The sequence below is a fragment of the Balearica regulorum genome, chromosome 2, assembly GCF_011004875.1.
Source record: "Balearica regulorum gibbericeps isolate bBalReg1 chromosome 2, bBalReg1.pri, whole genome shotgun sequence".
In the NCBI taxonomy this organism is placed as follows: domain Eukaryota; kingdom Metazoa; phylum Chordata; class Aves; order Gruiformes; family Gruidae; genus Balearica; species Balearica regulorum.
This window is the reverse complement of record NC_046185.1, coordinates 118227765-118248500: the sequence shown is the minus strand read 5'-3', so window position 1 is coordinate 118248500 and position 20736 is coordinate 118227765. Positions and strand designations below refer to the sequence as shown.

The following is a 20736-nucleotide window of genomic DNA, read 5'->3' as shown; positions in this document are numbered from 1 at the left end:
TTTGTATTTTCTGGGCTAACCCTAAGGTTCCTCATTTCAGTGCTGTTCTACTAAGTTATAACAGTACAGCTAAATTCTGAAGAACTTTTGTCAGATTATGAACCACGGAAACATAACAGTTCGTCTAGTCTTTCCGAGTTATCTGTTGTATTATTTATATATGTCTTTTTCTGTGATGATGAATAAAGTGATACTGAATCCCAGTGCACCTGAAAGATGTTAAGATACATTTAGATAGCTGAAATAAGATGATTAACAAAGCATGAGTCATCTTGTAAAAATTGCTTAAAGAAGTCTGTAAGCAGTGTTGATCTTTCTTAGAAACTAAATTAAATTCCATGATGTGAAACTGAAGTCACTTAAAACTGAATAATAAATAATTCCTTCTTCCTACCAATTCTTACTCTTTCTGTTGAAACAACTTGTGGTTTGTGTGTGAGGTGGGGCCAATCTTGTATAAAATAAGGGTGGTCGATGTGTTTAGTATTCTTTTCTGTAGAAAACAGTTTGCATATTTTTTTCAGTCTGGTGGGACTATCTGCATGGTTTTCACCCAAAAGTAAGTACAGGTGGAGACAGAGGCAATTTTAACTGGAATCATGAAAAATATTTGCATGTGAATTCTTGACATTTTTATTAACTGTGGCAGAGTCCAATAGAGAAGCACTTTGAAGGCCCAAAAAATAGTGTTAGAGATGAGTAGTGAATTAGTGCGCAAGACTACTGAAGAGCAGAAATCCCACTGACCTCAGAGGAGGATCCAGGATTTCATCCTTTGCTTTCCTCTTTCAATTTCAAGGACCAAGTCCTGCAAGTGGTTTCATCCCACTTTCATCTAGAGCAGACGAGAGCATTCAGTGCCTCTGTGACTGAACCATAATTCAGCTGAATGGAAGTCGATTGCAAAACCGAAATCTGCTTTAGGTTTTTAAAAAGGCAAAACATGATCTACACTACCTATCCAAGTTGTCGCTGCTATAGCTTATGTATACTGTAGAAGTATAGTGTCTACACTGTGGGGTGTCTACAGAGAACAAGAAGGGGAATCCACAGGATCACGTTTAAGTGTCCTCCAGCCTGTGACAGCAATGAAAATGTTAAAGTTGCGTGTGAGAGATGCTTGGAAGATCAGATTGCTGGGTTTTTAGCTTCTTTAATATAAATCACAGCTAATCTGCTGAAGTCAATGGGCAGATTGTTTTATTCTCAAAATGAAAATCTTTCAAGAGCCTTTTAACTTTAGGAGATTTACCCAGCTCCGCTTGTGGTAACGAGACTAGAATCTGGCTTGCTGTATGCCTCGAACATGCAGAGGGTGTATCAGATTTCCTTATGCTTTTTGTTCCACACAGTATTAGCGCTCCATTTATTGTAATTTTTTGTAAGAATTTAACTTTGCTTTTAAAACTAACAAGCAGTTTATTGTAAACCACCACTTATTTCCCCATGAAATACATGTATTACAATACCCACCTGGGGTAGCTTCTCCAGGTTGTCCCTAATTTTCTCTTACTGGAGGTGTGTGTGTGTGTGCTCAAGGGAGAGGTAACTGCTCTGGAGGCCTGTTGTCCTTCTGCTTTCCAACCTGCATAGGGCAAGTCCAGAGTTCCTTCTCAGGAACTGCACCATTGATGTTAAGATCATATGCCCAAATAACTTTATCTTTGACACTCTAGCTTTCAAATCCAGAAATCCCACCATTAAAGGGCATGGAGTTGGTTGGGGGTGGGTGGATCTATCTACAATTGCCTTTGTTTTACAACATTTTTAGTTTACCTTTTTCTTACTGCCATTTACCAAACTGACTTAAGAGCTCTGCCAGGAGACTGTTGTCTGGCTCTTTGTTTCTGTGGTGCACTAGCTCTTGTGTGCTGTCTGTAGGTACTACAATGCAAAACCTTAAAGACTTGCAAGAGAGGTGCCTATAATTCAAGTTTTTGGGCCTGAGGTTTTCCGTAACTATACATCTTGCGTGGAAATTACATGGGTGCGTAAAGCTTCTAATCAGATTTTGCCTGTTGGTGAAGCAAGTAGCATAGGCTACAGTAGGTATGAGATGACAGAAAATCCATTACAGGATGTCTTTAGTTTGCCTCTCAGTATTATTTCTTCCCAGTTAAAGAACTCCCTTCCCCTCTCCAGCACTAATTGTTGCTATAATCTTTTTTAAAGCACAAAGTATGTAGTAAAATACTGTAATATTTTCATTCCACCAGTAAAACACTGAGCACCAGAGTTAGCCTGTTTTGTGATTCATTTGACTTCAATGGGTTACACTGGGGATACATTTAGCGCCTATGAACCCTAATTTTTCCTCTTCATCAAACAGTTATTCAACCATTCCAAGTCTCTTGGGTATTATCAATTTTCTGGTAAGCTTGTGATTCTGTCTTTAGGGCTTCCTTAGCTGGTCTCTTTTCATGTTCAGTTATTTCCTCAGCTCTCGACCTTACAGCTAAAATCCCCTGCCATTGTGCCTTCTCAGGTGGGGATTTCATGATTTACTAAGGTGTCCATTAGCCAGTGATTTATTTTTCTTAAGCCTGCATTAAGTAAGTCTGATATCCTTTACCGTTCCATTTAACTCGAGGAGGCAACTGATACACTTGCAGCCTCCTGAAATGGCACTGTGATCCCTTTTTCATTTTGTTCAAGTGTCTGTGGATTTTTTCTGGCTTTCTTAATTTCCGCTACATACAGTCCCCAAGCCAGTTCAATCTTAATAAGTACAAGTAGTTCTCAAACCCTTGTTCTTTTCTAATGAGAAATAGCTCCTCTTCCAGTTCTTCTGTATTTATTGTGGCTTTTTTCAGCATTCTCAGGTTCTTTTAACTGATTTTTCTTTTGCTGCTGCTATTGTTAAATGCCAACATTTACATGTGACTGTAATAAATTAGTGTCTTTTCTTCCACTTCTCTGATCCTGCCAACTCTTCTTGGGAGGCTGCGGGAATATGGTTCTTGCTTCCCTTCTGCCACCCCAAATTCTTGCAGTTGTGAGCTGTCTGCCTCAGATGTTAGCAGCTTCTGCCTAACTTGATGGGATAGTTGAATTTTGTCTCCATTTCTTTTTTTGACAAGGCTTAAAGTATGATGCTGATGCTCAGGGAAGTGTCATTTTGTTGAAGCCACCATGTTTGTGTGACTGACTTGAACACAGCATCGGTACCATGGGTCTGCTGACCATGAGCTGACACTGGAGCTGAAATTCATCTCGGTGGTAGTATTGCTTGTTGTAGAGCTGTACAATTACACTTTTTCATAATTAGTCACATTTCTAGTAAAAAAGCTGCCCATTTGGGTAGTTGCTGTTGGCCTCTGATCTTCCGTTGATGCCCACAACCAAGTCTGCAAAAATTCTGAGCATGTGATTCAGTCACCACTTGCAGGTGAACGGTGGGCGAAGTCCATCTTCGGGCTGATGGCTAGCACAAGGGTCTGCACGCAGTGTGAGTCCGTGCTTGATCTCTTGTTGGATGGGGTCCTGTGTGATGGGGGACTGCTTGAAAGCTGGAGATTAAACTGAGTCACAAATGCTGGCACAGTGAGGTGGACATTTGGTTATGTGAAAAACACAACTGCTGGCTGTCAGGACAAGCTTTCTTACATGAGAATCAAAGCTTGGGCAAGGGAAGAGATTTACAGGTTGGAAATCAGTGTATCTGACAGACTGTGCTAAGTATGTAGTCTTTTTCAAATTAATACCCACTCTTACTGATAGTAATTCTTCATGTATTACTGGCTTCTCGCTAATTCATCCTCATAAATGGCAATATTCATTAAAAAAAGCAAGAAGAATGGTAGTGATTTTTCTCCTCAAAGTTTAATTCTGTTCCCATAAAACAGCATCGCAGGCTCCATGCTTCTGTATCTTGGCGATTTTGATAGCCGATAAAGTCAGCTACGAAAACCAAATACTTTTAGAATGATCAGTTCTGGCAAATTCAACAGGAATTCAAATGTTCTGCTGGGCCCTTTCATTCACTGTAGCGATTCTGCAAGCAGACCTTCCTTGCTTCTGTTGACAAGGCATGAGCCAAAAGCAAATTCAAATTGCTCCATTTTCCAGAGCTTTACTGCTTTGGAACGCCAAAACAGAAACCCAAAAGTTAGTCGGATGCTGTTCTCAATTCACCTGGAAAGCCCGTCCAACCAAGGAGGTGCCATTTCTTCATACTTGCCAGAATAAGTTCAAGGTAGAATTAGAGGTGGGTCTCCTCAAGACAAGCTGTTCCTCTGAAAATCCTACAGGGTGTGCTGCTTTACAAAGCTCTTGCTCGGTACACTGTTGCAACTAATGCCCACCATGTATCTCCGCATCCTTTAGAGTGAATTGTTGGTCTATATTGATAATAAAGGCAGACCTAGAAAATCTTTCAATTTCTAGAGACCCTTCATGAAAAAATGTTTAAATAGCATGCAAATTTTACAGCTCTGAAAACGAAGTTGTGATTAGACAAAGATTTGTTGGATTATAAAAGTACAAGTGTTTATTATGGCTGGTACTGAGAATAAACAGTTGCCTGCATATGCCAGCTACTATGGAAATATGTTTTTAAGTTCTAATGTGAGCTGTAAACCAAAGCTACTTCAGTTGAAAAAATTCAATACTTAAACTGTGGGGAGAAGTAGTCAGTGCCAGAGAAAACATTCCCATTTAATAATGTTTGAACATAGAGCTGTGATGCAGTTTGTAGCAAGGCAGTGAGAAAAACCCACAACTAATCCTTCATTGCAGCTGTCTGAACTTTTGGTTGTCTGCCATACTTTAAACAGCGACTTCTTTTTTCTTGTGACTCAAGACTTGAATGACCTAGTGTGGAGAGTTTAAGCTATATACAAAAAAGAAGTTAAGTAAGAAATAGCCAAAGTTGGGTTGCACACCCCAGCAAATCAGGGTTTTGTATCTTAAGTCCTCTTCAGTGCCTAGGAAAAATATTAAAATAAATAGATACCTATTTATTTATTTATTTTTGGCAAGGAAATATTCAGTGGTTTAGACACCCATCTCTCCTCCCTTCCTTCTTCTCTCTCCTTAGAGTACTGATGATATATGGAAACTAAATTCTGTAGAGAGTTCTGAAGTTTTTAAGTTTATAAATGCTAAATTTTCTGTAGATAAACTTTCTAAGTTTTCTTTGATTATTTTTAACTTTGTCTTCCCTTTGAGGTACTTCATGGGTAGGCCTTTTAAGTAGCATGAAGTAACAAATGTGCTTTTTTTCCTGATTAATTCTTTTGCAAAGTAATGGAACTTGCTTACTTTTAAGTGGAAATATGAGGGTCGGAGGTGTAATTTTATGTGACTACTAACTTGAAAGAAAAAAATTGGGGCTTTATGTCTTTGCCCCATTCTCAATATCACTTATCGGAAAAGGGATTAAACATTTATGTATTATCCTGAACTGGTGGTAACACTGTTGCTTGGGAAGTCTTACAGCTATCTAATCATTTCTTGTTATGACTGATTTTTAAAACAGTCATTCATAGCTACGTATTCTGATCTTTTACAGCTACGTATTATGTTGTATCTTTACATTACAAATTATTGGATATAAAAAACCCCACAAATTATTTTCACTGAAGGGAAAAAAATCAATCTATGCTGGCTTCAATGACCGTGGCAACAAATCCCCAACGTAATAGCTTTTGAGGTACAGTGTGCAATAAGGATGTACAATGATGTGATAAACCATATATTGTCATCTAGCTGGCAAATGAAAGGACAAGCACAGAAATTGGGGGGATTTCAGATTTGAGAACTTACTGAATACCTAAAATCCATGATCCCAATGTTTCTGTACGAAGGGGAGCAAACACCTTTTTGTTGCAAGGGTTTGAACCCCCAAACATTGCCAGTAGCTTGGATGCGACATCCCACAGTGTCACTTCTCAGCCTGCCCGACAGCAAATTTATACAGGGCTCTGCCCAGACGCAGCAGCAGCAGGAGCAGATGATCCATACGAAATGGGGGTCCAGTTAAGAGGTAGTTGTTAACAGAAGAAAGGGGGGAAGGGGAGATCATATCTCAGTCTGAACACCAGCGAGCTGATTCTGACCAGACTGCTGTAATACGTGGCTTCCCTTGAAGAGGATGATACATGAACTTTATCAGAGAGCAACAGATCAATCTCTTAATGACTGGATATCACCATCACAAAATCACTCCCAATATTTCCCCCTTTCCTTTTTCCTTTCCTAATTTCAACCCACAGCTGGCACTTTCAGCTCTTAGTTCCTGTAATAAAGTAACTCATCCCCTACTGGGATGAGTATTTTGACCTTATCACCTTCAGACTTTTTATTTACTGTACTCTATTTATTGTTGGCCATCCCTACTGTCTTTGGTGTAAGTCAAATGTATCATTCATGGGCTGTTTATCCCCATCTGTTTATTAGTTTTCCAAAAACTTCCTGAACCATTCTGGTAAAGTGAAAACCGTGAGTACAAACAGATGCTGCTGTAAAGATGCTTCAGATGGTCTTCTGAAGCAGAACCGGGCTGGCAGCCTAAGATAAACACTTTTCAGCTAATTTTTTTTAATATCAGAACATCTTCTACAAGAATTATCCAAGTGACAGACCATAATCTTTTTCTCCATAATCATCTGGGCAAACTGGAGGATTTGCATAAGAACACACAAAAGCGCTTCCTTTCCCCTTTTTTGTAACTTGTTTTTTTATTTAAATACCTCCAAAGCATTATGTTAATGTACATTTTCTTCTGATTCGTGAATAACAAGCATTTCTAAGTCTCAAATAAGATCCCTGTACAATTTGTGTTTGTAATTATATTTTGAGTTTCATTTTCACATGTTCGGGTCCTGAGCCAAATAGTATTGACATTTCATTTTGAGTGATGCTACACAGAACTGCAACATATACTTGTATCTTTCAGTTAAACAATATTTTTAATGGATGTTCCTGTGTTTATTTTTCAACATGTTTCCATGAGATTACAGACGGTATGTTTTAGCCGAGTTAACAGTCTCCATAAAGTTGCTTAGTGCGAAATCCATTGTTTGTTTTTTTTAAATGTTACTGCATAAAAAAAAATAGTTTACAACAGAAATTCTAGGTTATTTCATAGTCTAGAACGCATTAAAAGCATAAAGTCATGCATATGTCAGAGAACACAATATTTACAAATCTGTACAGTTTCTGTCCTCCTTTATTTACCGTGGCTCTTGCCAGGCAATTAGATTCAACTCTTACCACTCTGAGGTCAAATTCTGCAAGATAACTTATAGCCGTTGTCTGAAAATGCTTTGTTTTCCTTACCAGCACTGAGACTGATGGCTGTATGTATGACAGGCCCAATTCTGCCCTCCATTTCATAAAGTCTACCTTCTGTGGAGTTAGAGATGGTTACCACTGTGACTCAAGGCAGAACGTGAAAATGGGTGAACTCCACTCAGTCACCTTTTCTTACTCCAATATTTTGATTTGTGGAACTACTGGCATGTTTTGGCTGAGGCGGTACAATAGAGTGGCAGATGAATTTATTTCTGACCTGCAGATTATTCACAGTTGCCAGTCTTTCTCCTGTTGATTCAGAAAGGTAAGGAAGAGTATTTCATACTAAATTCACCAGAACTATGTTAAGGACTTCCAGAAAACATCCTCCCCTCTCTCCCTGTTTATTTTCAGAACTGCTGGAAATGGAACACGCTGTTGGAAAAGCCTCTGTGTTTTTACACCGACACCCGGTCTAAAAGCCAAGTGTTTGCATTTTATCAACTGGATGCAATTTCTCTCTTTCCCAGGTTTGCTCTATCTTTAAAAGCACAATAAGCAGCATTCAAAATGGATACCCATCTCCCATAGCCAATGTCCACCCCAGGCACCCCTCCAGCAGAATGGTGAAAATCAGTCCTTCCACAGACTTCATATGGCAGAAGTATTATACGTGGCTTCAGTTGCCAGAGGTACTACTGGCTGTGAATTAAAATTCAGGATCTTGGTCAGTCGGCATTGTGTTCAGAAAAGCAGCCGACCTTATGTAGGGTTCCCCTGGAAAGTGCTTCATCACTGTTTGGCTCTGTAATAAGAGGCTATTCATCATAACACCTGGAATCAAAGGTGCTCTGACTCCTCTCCTCAATACTGATACTCAAGGAAGAATGGCACTTAACAGTATTCTCTGAATTCCAGGGAGACATCATGATTTCTATAAAAAGATTAGTATAAGAATGGCACTTCTTCACTAATGCTAAAAGAACACCTTCCAGAAAAATAGCTTCATAATCCAACATTTGTGGCTTGTTAAATTCATAATGTTGAAGAAAAGTATCATCTTAGTAATCATTGCAATACTATCTACTAAAGTATGGTAGCAAATAGTTTTTCTTTTTAAGACATGTCAAGTAATAATTTGTTACGGTGGTTTATCCTGACCAGCTTGGCCAGGTTCTAAAAAAGGAACAAACACCAAAAGTGTGGTTGCTCCAAAAACATCCTTCTCCCCTCCTTCCCGCCTTCTTTCCCTCTTCCACTGAGAATAGACCAAGAAGGCCTGACCAGCCCTGCCGTTATATTATTACCAGGTAACACAGAAATTAATCAATTAATTTATTATTAATAGGAGCAAAATGTAAGAGCGGAACAAATTGTAGATGTACTACCAAGCACGCTGTGTTCTGCTGATGTCTCCAGAAGACCCTTGTGATAAAAACGTACAAATTCTTTAGCTCTGAAAGGTCAAATATGCTAAACTGCGATTTCAAAAGGATGAAATCTTTTCTGTCTTCTATGTTCTTTTAGCATTCTTTTTTTTTCTTCTGCTTTCTGCACTGCTGGATTTTAGCATCCATGAGTCATGTGATCCTTCTAACATCAATATGTTTTTCTTCTGATTTCTAGCATTTCTGCCCAAACACCCCTGGTTAGACTTTCTGCATTTCAATGTGCTGCTGGTGGTAGTGGTGGTAGCAATGATGCCTGGGTTGACACCTTCCATTTAGTTTATAGACAGAATTTTTCTGCTGCCGTTTTTTGAAAAACCACACAGCCAGGACTGCTGCAACCAGTAACAAGCAGAGAAGAATCACAATTACTGCTATGATAGCACCTTTACTTGACTTAGGACAATCCTCTCCCTGACATGGCTCAGAAGTGGGCATGGGCATTTCTCCAAGGCCCTGGGTGAGATTTTCTTGCTCACCTAATTCTTGGGATGATGTGTCAGCAATGATATCTGGAGCTGGTGCAGTGGTTGCTACTTGTGCTGGGTAGGTGGTGATTTCTTTTGGTTCTGCATACGGAGTGTGATCAGAGGGGGTGACCATCACAGAGGTTTCTGACATGGATGTTTTTAAGCTGGTTATGTCAAACAGTATCGTTGTACTGGGCTCCTGAGTCACAGTTTCTGGAAATGTAGTTGGGTGGTCCCATGCAGCATCATCATAACCTCTGCTCACGCTCAAGTTCTCTAGACCACTCACTGATGTAAGTGGTACCAGTGTTTCTTTGGCACCTTCATCATCTATCCTTGTTGTTGCTGCCACAATCTGTGTTAAACCTTCCTCTGGAGCTGGGCTACCATTGCCTGATTTCCTTACTTCAACATGATTCGGTTGGTCAGTTGTGAGGACAACGTCGTCTTCTGTTCCCATAGAACCATCAACTTTATCCCCCTCCTCTTCATCATCCTCTACCACTTCTTGTGTTACTGGATAGCCATCTAGCCACGACTCATCAGTAATGGCAACTGCATCTATCTCTGCCTTTGTATCATTAGTTGTGAGAATGGGTCCGATGGGGAAATCCTCACTGTCATAAAACATTTTGGCACCAGGTTCGTCATAGGCTGTCTTCACTCCAATGTGGTTATCACCTTCAGAAAACTGTGCTTTAGTGGAATCATCTGTCTCTTTCTCTGATTCAGGTTCACTGAAAGCCTCTGATGGAAACCAAAACAAGTTTTTTTGGCTTAGGAGTGACACAGGGGACTCAGTTGGTGCCCTGCTTCCTTTTTCAGAAGTGTCTGTGTCCTGAGTAACATCTTTGGTACTTCCAGTTCTTCCTTCCTCTGAACTTTTACTGAAGGAAAGCTGTTCCTGCTCGATTTCCCCTTTGCCATTGACATGTTCATTCTCAACGAGAGGTATCGATCTGTCATCAGGAAAGTTATCTTCATAGTCAATGTGTGCCTCGGTTTCATCTAGAAACATTAAAAAACCCCACAAAAGCCAATATTTAATTTCTCCAGAAAAGCACTGGGCTTATTTGTTACAAGAAGCCAAGAAGAAAGGTGCAATGAAGAGTGATTTTTAGACAATATTTTTCATTCAGTGTTATTGTTTATTTGAAAAGGGGATCGTCCACCATAAGCTGATAGTCAATATAAAGTTTTTTAAAAAAAATCAGGATAGGTGTCTATGCTAACCACTAATATCTTATTTTTCCAGATTTCAAAATGTATATAAATAACTTACTGTCTGCAGTTAGAGAACTTCCTTCAGTTGCTTATTGTTTTCTCAAACCTTTGCTCTCCCTAACACGACTCTTTTTGCCAGACTTGAGGAAAAATTTTCATCATCTTCAAGCAAGAAATAGGGGCGGGGGGGGAATGTATAGCAAAAAGTAATCAATTACTAATTGGACTTAAAAAAACCAACAACCAAAACTAGAAGTTTTACAGCAACTTCACCCCTTTTGAGCCAGCTGATTTTGAAAGATTATATTCAGTACTTGTGTTCAATTTTTTATCATTACAGTACTTTTCTTCAATGACTTTAGTGTTGCAGTGATATGCCACCTGGGCGCAGGTGAGCTGCATGGTGTTTCTCATTCCATGACAGCTCTTCAGAGCTGCCCAAGGAAGACCACCTCTCCACAAAGCTGACATTGAGTTCTGCTCATCTTCATCTGAAGAAAGCAAGGTACACCCATGACTGCAAGGACAGAAAACTCTATCATCTCCAACACTGACAGCCTAACACCTAGGTATCAGGATAATACCATCTGTAATCAACTCTCGGGCTTCCAATTTCAAGAAACTAAATGTTACCAAAAAGAAAACAGAAAAAAACCCAACAAAACCAAACCCACAAAAAATAACTGAGAGTAGCAGAGGGGTGGATTCCTCACAAAGTTTGAGTTTGATTTTGAAATACTCCCCATGCCTCAACAGACCTACCACTTATAGCAAAATAGACTTGACTCAAAGCATGAAACTAAATGTTTGAATTTGAATTAAATAATGCATTGTAATTTATATTTCTTCCACTTTTCTAAAAACCTTAGCTCAATGAAAAATTTTCCAAACTAGACAGGGTGGTTGATTTCCAGCTCACACAAGTTTTACTCCATAGAAAGTTGATGTAATTGCTGAGATTTATGCTGGCACTAAAAGTCCTAGAAAATAGTGCCTTGGGATATGGAAAATAAAACAAACTGAATCATGGTGAGAATTTTTCTTTTTAAGAGAGTGTTTAGTCTTTTGTGAAGACAGTGAAGCAATAGACCTGGCATGACATGGGAAACAAAAAATTAATAGAAGAAGCTGTATTACAAATCAATGCATTCATAAAGCCTTATCTTTTTTTTTTTTTTTCATTTTACACTCAACTAACTTTGAATCACATTTTCATCTGGGGCCCACCTCAATTTCCAAATGAGTCACATTCTCCTTGGAGACTGCTTCCCAGACTTCTGGCAGAGCCATATTTGGTCTACTCTTAGGAAAGATTAGAAATATTGTCAAACCAGTCTGACCAAAAACACTTAGTGGTGATACAGCTCACACCAGCTTACTTTTTGCCAGAGCAGCTTAAGCCAGGTGCCAGAACAGAATGAGTATTAGCAAAAGGTGTTTTTCTTGGAAGAGCATCCGGGTCTACCATAAACCAAAGCAGTTATGCTGAGGAAACCGAAATGTGCGATATAGCCCATGGAGAGTTAATACCTCTGTGAAAGCTATCGTGCTGGAGAACTGGATGTTCTCAGCAGGTCTTCTCATCTCACAGCAAGGGTGTAGGGTGAAACCTGCGCATGATACAACAGCATGAACAACGGACCTCTCTCCCTCCTGGTCCCGGTGTCCTCATCTGCTTGTGTAATCCTCTAGATCTCCTCCTCCATCCTCTCCAGAGAAGGAAAAAACTTCCGTCTGGTGCAAAGATGACTTAACAGACAGGGGAACCCAGCTCTCAGAGTGGAAAGCTTCCTGGTAGGACTCTCACTTTTCTAATTCATCCTAAAATCTTTTCCAACAGTATTTCAGACTTTCATTAATGCCTGGAGGGTACCTCTGAATACCAAAGCATTTTAGCAACATATTTATGAAGATCTGGGTGGCACTGGCCATCGCTATACAGCACTTCTAATAACCATCAAATGCTAGTCTCATTTTGTCCCTTGTCTTGCTTTCACTTAAGAATTTTTCTACCTGGCACTCTCTTTGCATGGAAATGGTGCTTCAAGGCATTTTGTTCTCCTACCGTCCAGACTCCTCCTAAAAGTTGATACCTGGCATGCCTGCTTCACTGAAGTCCAGTGTCTCTCAGGACAGCCTATAGGTGTCTATTGGATATATGTGAGCTGGAACATCGTAATGTGAGAACTCACCTTTTACCAATTGTGATGGTCATTGTTTTCTTTTTTGAGATGAATCATCACACCAGTTGGTCTTCACCTGTATGTCTCCTGCACCTCTATGTTTGCTACTCATTTACTTCTCAGACTACAGTAATCCAGCTGAGGATGAAACATTGATTTTTACATTACGGCATTCTAGTGCACGCACACACGCCCCTGAACAAAAATTACAGTCATATGATTGTGGTGTTTCCTCCAGGCTTATTCTTTGGTTAGCGATATGAATGGGCAGCTAGTATTCATCTTATTGACTAGTATGGATCATTGGTGAATGCTTAAAAACTGTAGCAATACACTTTCTACAAAATTTGACACTCTCCCCCTTTGGTGCCTCTTGTGCTGTGTACTTTCAGTCTTATGGAGGCACATCAGGAAAGAGCATGTGCTCCTAAGAAAATACGAGTCTTCAATTTATCAGAACATATTAAGGGTTTGTTGAACCATCAGTCAAGTCTCCATCAAACCTGCTGTCTTTGGGCCTGATTCTGCATGTATAGAAATGAATTGGGGCTTTCTTAATGGTCAGCTGAGGAAAGAAAAAGTCCATTGTAGTCTGAAGAGAGCCTGAGATTGGAGCTCATTACGCACTGCTCGTCACTGCATAAGGGAGTCTTGTTCCTTCTGACAATCAGATTGTGGCCCAAGTTGTAAAGCTGCTATGATGTATTTACATATGCAATCTCCCATATTTGTATAGTTTATAGCAAAGACTATCAACATAACTAATGTTAGCTTATGCGATGCCAGAATGAAAGCAACTATTGAGCTCTCTAACCATCAAAGGAAATACAGACCCCCTTACTCTGAAGCTTTGATTTATATGATCCTGAATCAACTCACACAGTAATAATACTCTATTCTTTCTTCTGGGCCTCAGACCTTCAAATGGGGCTTGGACTTAGTATTTAGTGAGTTTGTGTTACCATGACAATCTTTTAAGTCGGCTGTGAGCTTGATTTTCCAGGAACAGATTGCACAACTTTAGCACTTCTTTTTGCTCACCTCCTCACTGCTTTCTTGAGCTTTCCAGCTCCCTGAATTTTAGTCTCGGTACTGAAGAGCAACAACCAAAGTAGACTCAGCTCCACCTCTTACCCAAATAGTTGTAACCTTTATTTATACACATTTTAAAAACAGCTAGCAACTGATTTAGAAGTGGTTGCATCTTCCTTCCTATCCAGGCAGGTCTGGTTTTAAGAAGAGCCAGCACTGAAATTAATTAGTCCAAGACCAAAATCTTTCTATATTTGGTCATTGTTACATCTTACCCCTACCCTCCTCTGGCAGACTCAAGGATCAGTAAGTTTTGATTCACTGTCTGAGGGATTACTGAGGCTGAAATGAACATTTTACAGCAACAGATGCTGAAATGGCATACTACCAAAGATGTGGAGCTCAATTAAAAGGTAAAATCCTTTTAATTTAGCCTTGTCCCTTCTGGGAAGCATCCAGCCCTAAAGAACTTTCATCTCCTTCAACTTTTGATCCTAATATGAAAACAGTGACCAAACATAGAGACAGGCAAAAACAAAGAACCTGGTTTTCCACACTCTAGGATCAGTTTAATTTTTCTTCTAGATAGCATATTGGCATCCGTGCTCTATTTTGAGTGTTGCTATTTTGGACAACCATAAAGTGCACTGCATATTTTATGGATGTATTTTTGGAGTACAGGAAATTGAAACTTGATTCTATGTAGACCATCATCATAAACATTTCTACGGTATAAAAAACATCTTTATTCTAAGAAACTCAAAGTAGTTACAGCAAAAATTAACAAGCTGGCATCTGTCTTTAAGGGTGGGAAGGAAAAGAGCATGTAGACCAATTTGCCTAAGATCAGTCAGATTTGTGAACTACAGTATCTCGAAGAATTAGCCATTTGACTTGCATCAGGCACACGAATGCACTTCTCTCAAATCAACCAGAGTATGCTAGACAGAATTTGTGTTGTCTTTTGGCTTTTGCAACAGCTACAAGGAGGATGATTTTTGTTCTAGCAGAAAGCCTGCTAATATAAATAAATAATTCATCATAATTTTTTAATCTAATCTGATTTGGCAGAATCAGTTCATGCCAGATCGATACTTTACATTAATCTAATACAATTGCTCAGTGACAGACCTGAAAAGAGAACCAAAGTTTGTCATAACAATTGTTTTGACAGGCCATGGACATATTTTGTTGCTGATTTTATTTGTCTGTCACAACTCTCCCTTTGCACTCTCAAAAGAAAAAACGAAGCATTCCCCAATAAGATCAAAAGCCAGAGACATTTTGTTTTACTCTCCCCTTCAAAAAAATAAAAGAAAAATAATTAAATGGTGCTGGCTAGTCATGCTTACAGACCACATGAATGTGAATCAATACCGTTCTTGAAAACTCAGAAAGCAATGTTTGAAGTAATAATAGTTGAACGAGGCAAAAAGACTGGGAGCTGCAGATGAAGCTTTCAGAGGTGGTCAAAAAGTCAGCCAAATCCTCCTTACATTGAAAAAAGAAGTATGGTCCTCAGTCTGGAGAAGTTAGACAAGCTCTGAACACACCAGACAAGTATTCAGGTCCCGACACTGGAGAGATTCCCGAGATGTGCAGAAGATATGACTTCTCCTGCCACAAGCTTATAGTTGGAAAAACCCAAAGCAGCCAAGGGAAAAGGATAAATATATGACATTCTTCTTAGCCAGATTTAGGGCAGAGACGTGACATGATTTCTCAGCCATCTAATCTGTAATGCAGTCCTGTCACACACACACACACACACACACCCCCTCCCACTGAAATGTTAGTATTAATGCTTCTGATATTGAACCTATGGTTCATTTTGGGAAAAAAACAAATGTCACTTTACCCTTTGTGCCTGCAGGACAGCCACAGCATGGCACGTATACATATATCTGCTTTCAGACCTTACTACAATGCCAATCTTCAGGATATATTTTGTGAAATGAATGTGTTCTCTCCACCGAAATAGAAAAAATAATAAACTGCAAAAAACATGTATTTCCCTGTTCTGTGCTTAAGGTTGCTTTGTTGGGTTGAATGTCCCTGTGTTTTCAGCTAGAACACAGCATCTTTTCATGATGAGAAACTGCAGGAAACGCTAACTATACAGAGCCACTTTTTTCTTAAAACGCATCTTGATTAAAAATTACAGTCCATTACCTGGTGTGTGCAATGTACATTAAAGCCATTTGTAATGTACTGTTTTCTTCATTTCCAACATACTTTACTGTATCCAGAATCCACTTAATATAACACTAAAATTATTTTGTTCATTTATGCCCATAGCCAAGTTTTGCCACATATTTTGGATTATATGTGTGTTGATGCGTAATATTTTTTTTTCATATAATTTACAAATTTGCCAACTGTATGGTTGTATATTTAGATCCTAGGTGCCAGAGTGGATGGTATCTCTTCTAACTGGATCAAAACAGAGAAGAAAGATGATCATAAAGCTACTTCAAAGTACATTTAAGTGCTATATTTAGACACTGCTACAATGATAGTTCTTTGACTCCGTATTTGCTCTGGGTGAACAACTGGGAATGCAAAGCAAGCCCAATGCTTTTACACAAACAAGAGAAAACCCCAATTATTGCTGTTTAGTCTGATATTCTGCTTGGACAGCCGGGCATTATAATGTGGCAGTTACCAAGTAGGACAGTAATACATGGCTTATTATTAGGATAGTAATAACATCTGCAAATCTCAGAAAGCTTTATGAAGTTGGATAAAGATTATCACTCTTTCATGAATGAGGTGGAGTAAGCAGCAGAGAGAGGTATTGTGACTTGCCCCTGGTCTCAGAGACAATGCAAGATGTAGGAAAAGGCCTTATGTCTTTTAATCCTCTGACTGGAGTTTTCTCCCTGTGGTCCAGTTGTGTTGGTGTAAGAGCATCGGGGACCACTTCACATTTCCAGTTGCTCACCCAGTGCAGATGCAGAACAAGAGAACCATATCATCTTACCAGCCTCTAAACATAGCATTTAAATGTTCATTGAAGTGGCTTCATGACCAGCTTTCCTCTGATGTGACCCAGTTCGGACAGAAATGGCCCATTCTGACAACAGGGATATAAATTCTCCATTAAGTCCCACCATTAACCTTCATGATAGGGAAGTTACTCTCTCGCCTCAAAGCAGTGTGTGTGCTGACTTCTGAGGTACTTAATTCATAATTATTCTCCTCTCCCCTATGACCCCAAAATATCTGTCAACTGTAAATCAGGTTTCTTTTAATTAAATCCCTTTTTTTTTGCTCTTTTTCACTTAATTCCTCCTTTTTTTTTTTTTACAAATAATGTACCCTAGCATGACATATTGCAGTCTTCCTGTAAAGCCTCCTTTCTTAAAGAATTGTGATCTGAAGGATTGAATATATAATTATTAATTAAACACGTACTGTATTTTCTATCCCACGTCCTTAAAGTGTTTGAAAAACATTAATCAAAGGAAGCCCCTCAGCATGAAGTCTACATTTAAATCATTTAAAAAATCATAATCCACAATATTACATTTGCTCCCAAGTTCCAGTGTTGATGTTTGTGATTTTACAGCCACACTTTCCTATTTCTTTTAAAAATATTTTTCTCTCCCCTGTGGCTGTGTGAAAGGCTCAGGCAAAACAGGGGAAATATAGACTATTTATCCAGGGAAAACAGTGAAACACACACAGCTTAAATGGCCTGATTCTTTCCCTTCCTTACTTTGGTGTAACACAGAGTTATTTCTATGTGTGATAAAGTTAGCATTTTCACTAACCTCAGTGAAGGAAAAAGAAGTATCATTTTGGTGCAGATTATAGGAGATTCAGACCCACTGGGTTATCAGATGTAGATACTCTTTTTTCCTTCTCTGCCTCCATGCTTCTCCTCCACTCCCTGCAGTATTTCACTTAATCATCTGAACTGCTGTTTGTAAGAACAGTTCTGGAAGCTGAAATAGTTCAGAAAGATGTTGGAATTATTTTTTTTATATATATATATATGTATGTATCATTTGGATGGGTTTGATTATCTTGTTCCCTGGTGCACAGATATGACCCGTTTTTACTAAGAACAAGTTTGACCTTTTCTCATGATTAGCCATGCCTGGTGGTATATATTAATGAGTAAAAATAACTCCTTGCAAGCCCCTGGGCATTAAGGAATATATAGGTTCTGAAATGGATATGCTAACTCCAGCCCATATAGATAGCTCGGCTACCCAACAGCTGCCCATTCCTTTGCTTAAAATTTATCTTTTTTTGCCAGAAATATCATCTTAAAGGTGTGATATATCTCTGAAAAAAAACAGTAAGATACTCTGATGACTGTTCTTAAATATTGGAAAAATTGTGAGCTTTATGCATTGAGCAAGGTAACATGAGAAAGAGAATGAGAAAGCAGAATTTGAATTGTAGCCACATCTGAACTCATGGTACTTTTTAGCTTATGTTTAAATAAGGGAAAAGATAAAAGTTTGTTGCAGAATCTAACTAACATATAAAGGTGGGATTTCCTGAAGGTTTAAATTAAGGAAATGTCATTATTATAATTTCCCAGAGCTTTTACATTTTGTTTTTGTTGTTACAATAAAAGCCTGATTCCTTGAGTCAAGTTATTTGGTAAGAAAACCCACTTTCATTTCTTTGACTGGAGTAAATATCTGGGTAGCTACTGTTGTGTTTGTAGGGAAAAAATCCTGAAATCATGGTACAGGATAAAAATTGTATGCCTTTTTATTGGGGCGAGTTAAAAAATAATACACTTTTAAAAAAAATTTCCATCTCACTGCTTAGCTCTAATGCAAACTTTATTTCTGCCACTCTGTCACTGACTACTTCTGTGGCACAGGCAGCTCTCTCTTAACTTACATAGGTCTTTAATTTTCCTAACCTACCAAAAGGAAGTGGCATTTGTCATATATGTTAGGCCAGAAGTTCAGAAGTGCTAAAGCAGCTACTAGTAAAAGCTCAGATCAGCCAAACTCACTTCTTACAAGCCAGTGGACAAAGTTTGGGGCTTAAAAGATGGGCAGCTATTGTATTACTCATTTTGTGTCCCAAATGAAAATCCAAGAACACCTAAAGGATGGTCAGCTCAATTCAACCTAGAAAATACAAAGAAACGGAGGGGAGTTGCATATGGGTCTGTGGTGCCTTCAAGAGGTACTGACCCCTGTCTCCACGGGGCCACAGTTCCACCACGGCATCCTGTCTTTTCTGTAAGGAGGACGCTACCGCAGGGGCCTCAGCGTGTAGCATCGTGTGAAGATGTAAGGCTGGTGATGGGGTGATAAAGCCATGGACAGCCTCAGCAGGTCTATGGTAAGGAAAGATGTTATCTGCGTGCCGGCCATGCTTAGTGCATGCCTACAAAAAGACACTGGCTTTTCTCTGTACTTACTCTAGGTTCCCAAATGTGAGAGCAAACACTGAGTTTTCATTTCAGTAGCCTGCTCTGTAGCAACTCTGTGGCTTCGTGTGAAAATAAACATAGCAGAAGACATACAAAACCTGCATTGTACACTCTATCTGGTAAACAATGTCTTTGGCTCTCTAACACTGCCCTGGCATGGCTTTTGAACTACTCCGAAGAAAATACCTCTGATATTTCTTGTAACATCTGTAGTAGTCCCTTTCCTTGAGTAAACAAAGTAGGTGCATTGAAAAGTTACAAACCTCATCCAGTAACAGAATGAGAGCATACAAGATTATAAACAGCTGATTTCCAGAAAGGGGGTGATTCTGATATTAAACATGCAGGTGAAGGATCTTCCCAAAGGTTATTTTCCAGTAATTAAAAACTATGTTCAGTACTAAAGAAAAAGGGTATTGGAGGAAAAAGAAGGAAGATGGTGGACTGAAAGGCAGGAGCTGAATGATAACCCTGGGATAAGACTCAGTGAATCCCTGAAATGGGGTTAGCAGATATGGAAAAAATAAATATGGCATAAAAAGTTCCTATTTTTTATTTTGAATGGCTCCTGCTACCCAGAAAGAAAATTTATGCTCATATAAGTATGAATAAATTATCTCCTGTGGTTTACTGGAGATGTCACCAATGGGATTGTAAAAGCCCTGTTGGGCCAGCTAAGACATTGACTCTAGTCACCAAGACCTTCACCGGGACTGCATGCGCCCAGGAGACACCCCTGTAAGCCTGAAACCATCTCGGTTGGGCTGATGGGAGGTTGTGACCTCCTGGAGGGATGGTCCATGTGCTGGGCGAGCTTACCTTTGACACAGGCCTGAACCTGCCCGTACCACTCCCCACAGCTGTCGCAGAGCAGTGTGAACGCCGTCTCCTTGTTGCCCATGACATACCCCTGGGCGCAAACATACAGCAGCTCGTCGCCCATTTCAAAGCCAGTGTGGCCATGCAGGATGGTGTGGGGGAAGGATGGTGGGTCCCCACAGGGCTTCTCTGAAAGGAAAAAAGAAATGAAATTGTAATTGGCTAAGTTACCCTGAGGACAAACTTACACATGTCCACAGAACTTGTACATCTCATCTGATTCACATCCTTATCCTGCTTCATAACTATTTTCAGCTCTAATTGGGAAGGTGTATATTGGGCTATAACTGTGATGTGATGTTACTGACATGTAACAGTGATGCATCTAGAGGGGCTTTGTTTCCAACAAGTCAGCCCAGGACATCAAGCTACAGCTATCTTCTCTGCCTGCTTCTACAAAGGCTAATAAAGGCTTGGGTAGGTTGGGACTGGAAAGCAAAAGCTTGGACACAGTCATTTTTCTTAACTGCAGAAAAGCTTGTGAAATTGTTAAGACCGGCACTTTAATGTCTACTACGCTGTAGCAAGCACGCAGAGGCTGAGCAATGACCCAGTCCACATTCACAGAACGAAAAGGTCCGGGTAGACATCAGTCATTTTTCAGATTATCTCTAGTCTTCTAGTCTTTCTCAAAATCAAAAAATTCTTCCCAGATACTCAATTTTCCCCTATTTTAGGTTAGAGACACCCTAAAATAAATGGTGACTTGTGCTCTTCAGTGTAACAACACCCAAGGGTAACACAGCCCTGCTCTCCGTGAGAATCTGAAGAGCTAAATTTATCAGGATATAAAATCTAACAAGATGTTTGATAATATTTCTGCTGACAGCACTAAAAGCCAGAAAGCAAAA

General features: G+C 39.4%; 1 protein-coding gene across 1 annotated transcript in view; it reads right to left on the bottom strand.

Moving 5' to 3' along the window:
- Nucleotides 1-6807: 6807 nt before the first annotated feature.
- The window catches only part of SUSD5 (sushi domain containing 5), a 43635-nt gene continuing 29706 nt past the window's right edge, over nucleotides 6808-20736 (bottom strand). Inside the window, exons 4-5 of the mRNA XM_075747134.1 lie at nucleotides 19826-20014; nucleotides 6808-10162 (exon numbers count right to left, since the gene is read on the bottom strand). Of these exons, the coding sequence (XP_075603249.1) occupies nucleotides 8886-10162; nucleotides 19826-20014 (1466 nt within the window). The 3' untranslated portion in view covers nucleotides 6808-8885. The remainder of the gene's footprint in view (nucleotides 10163-19825; nucleotides 20015-20736) is intronic.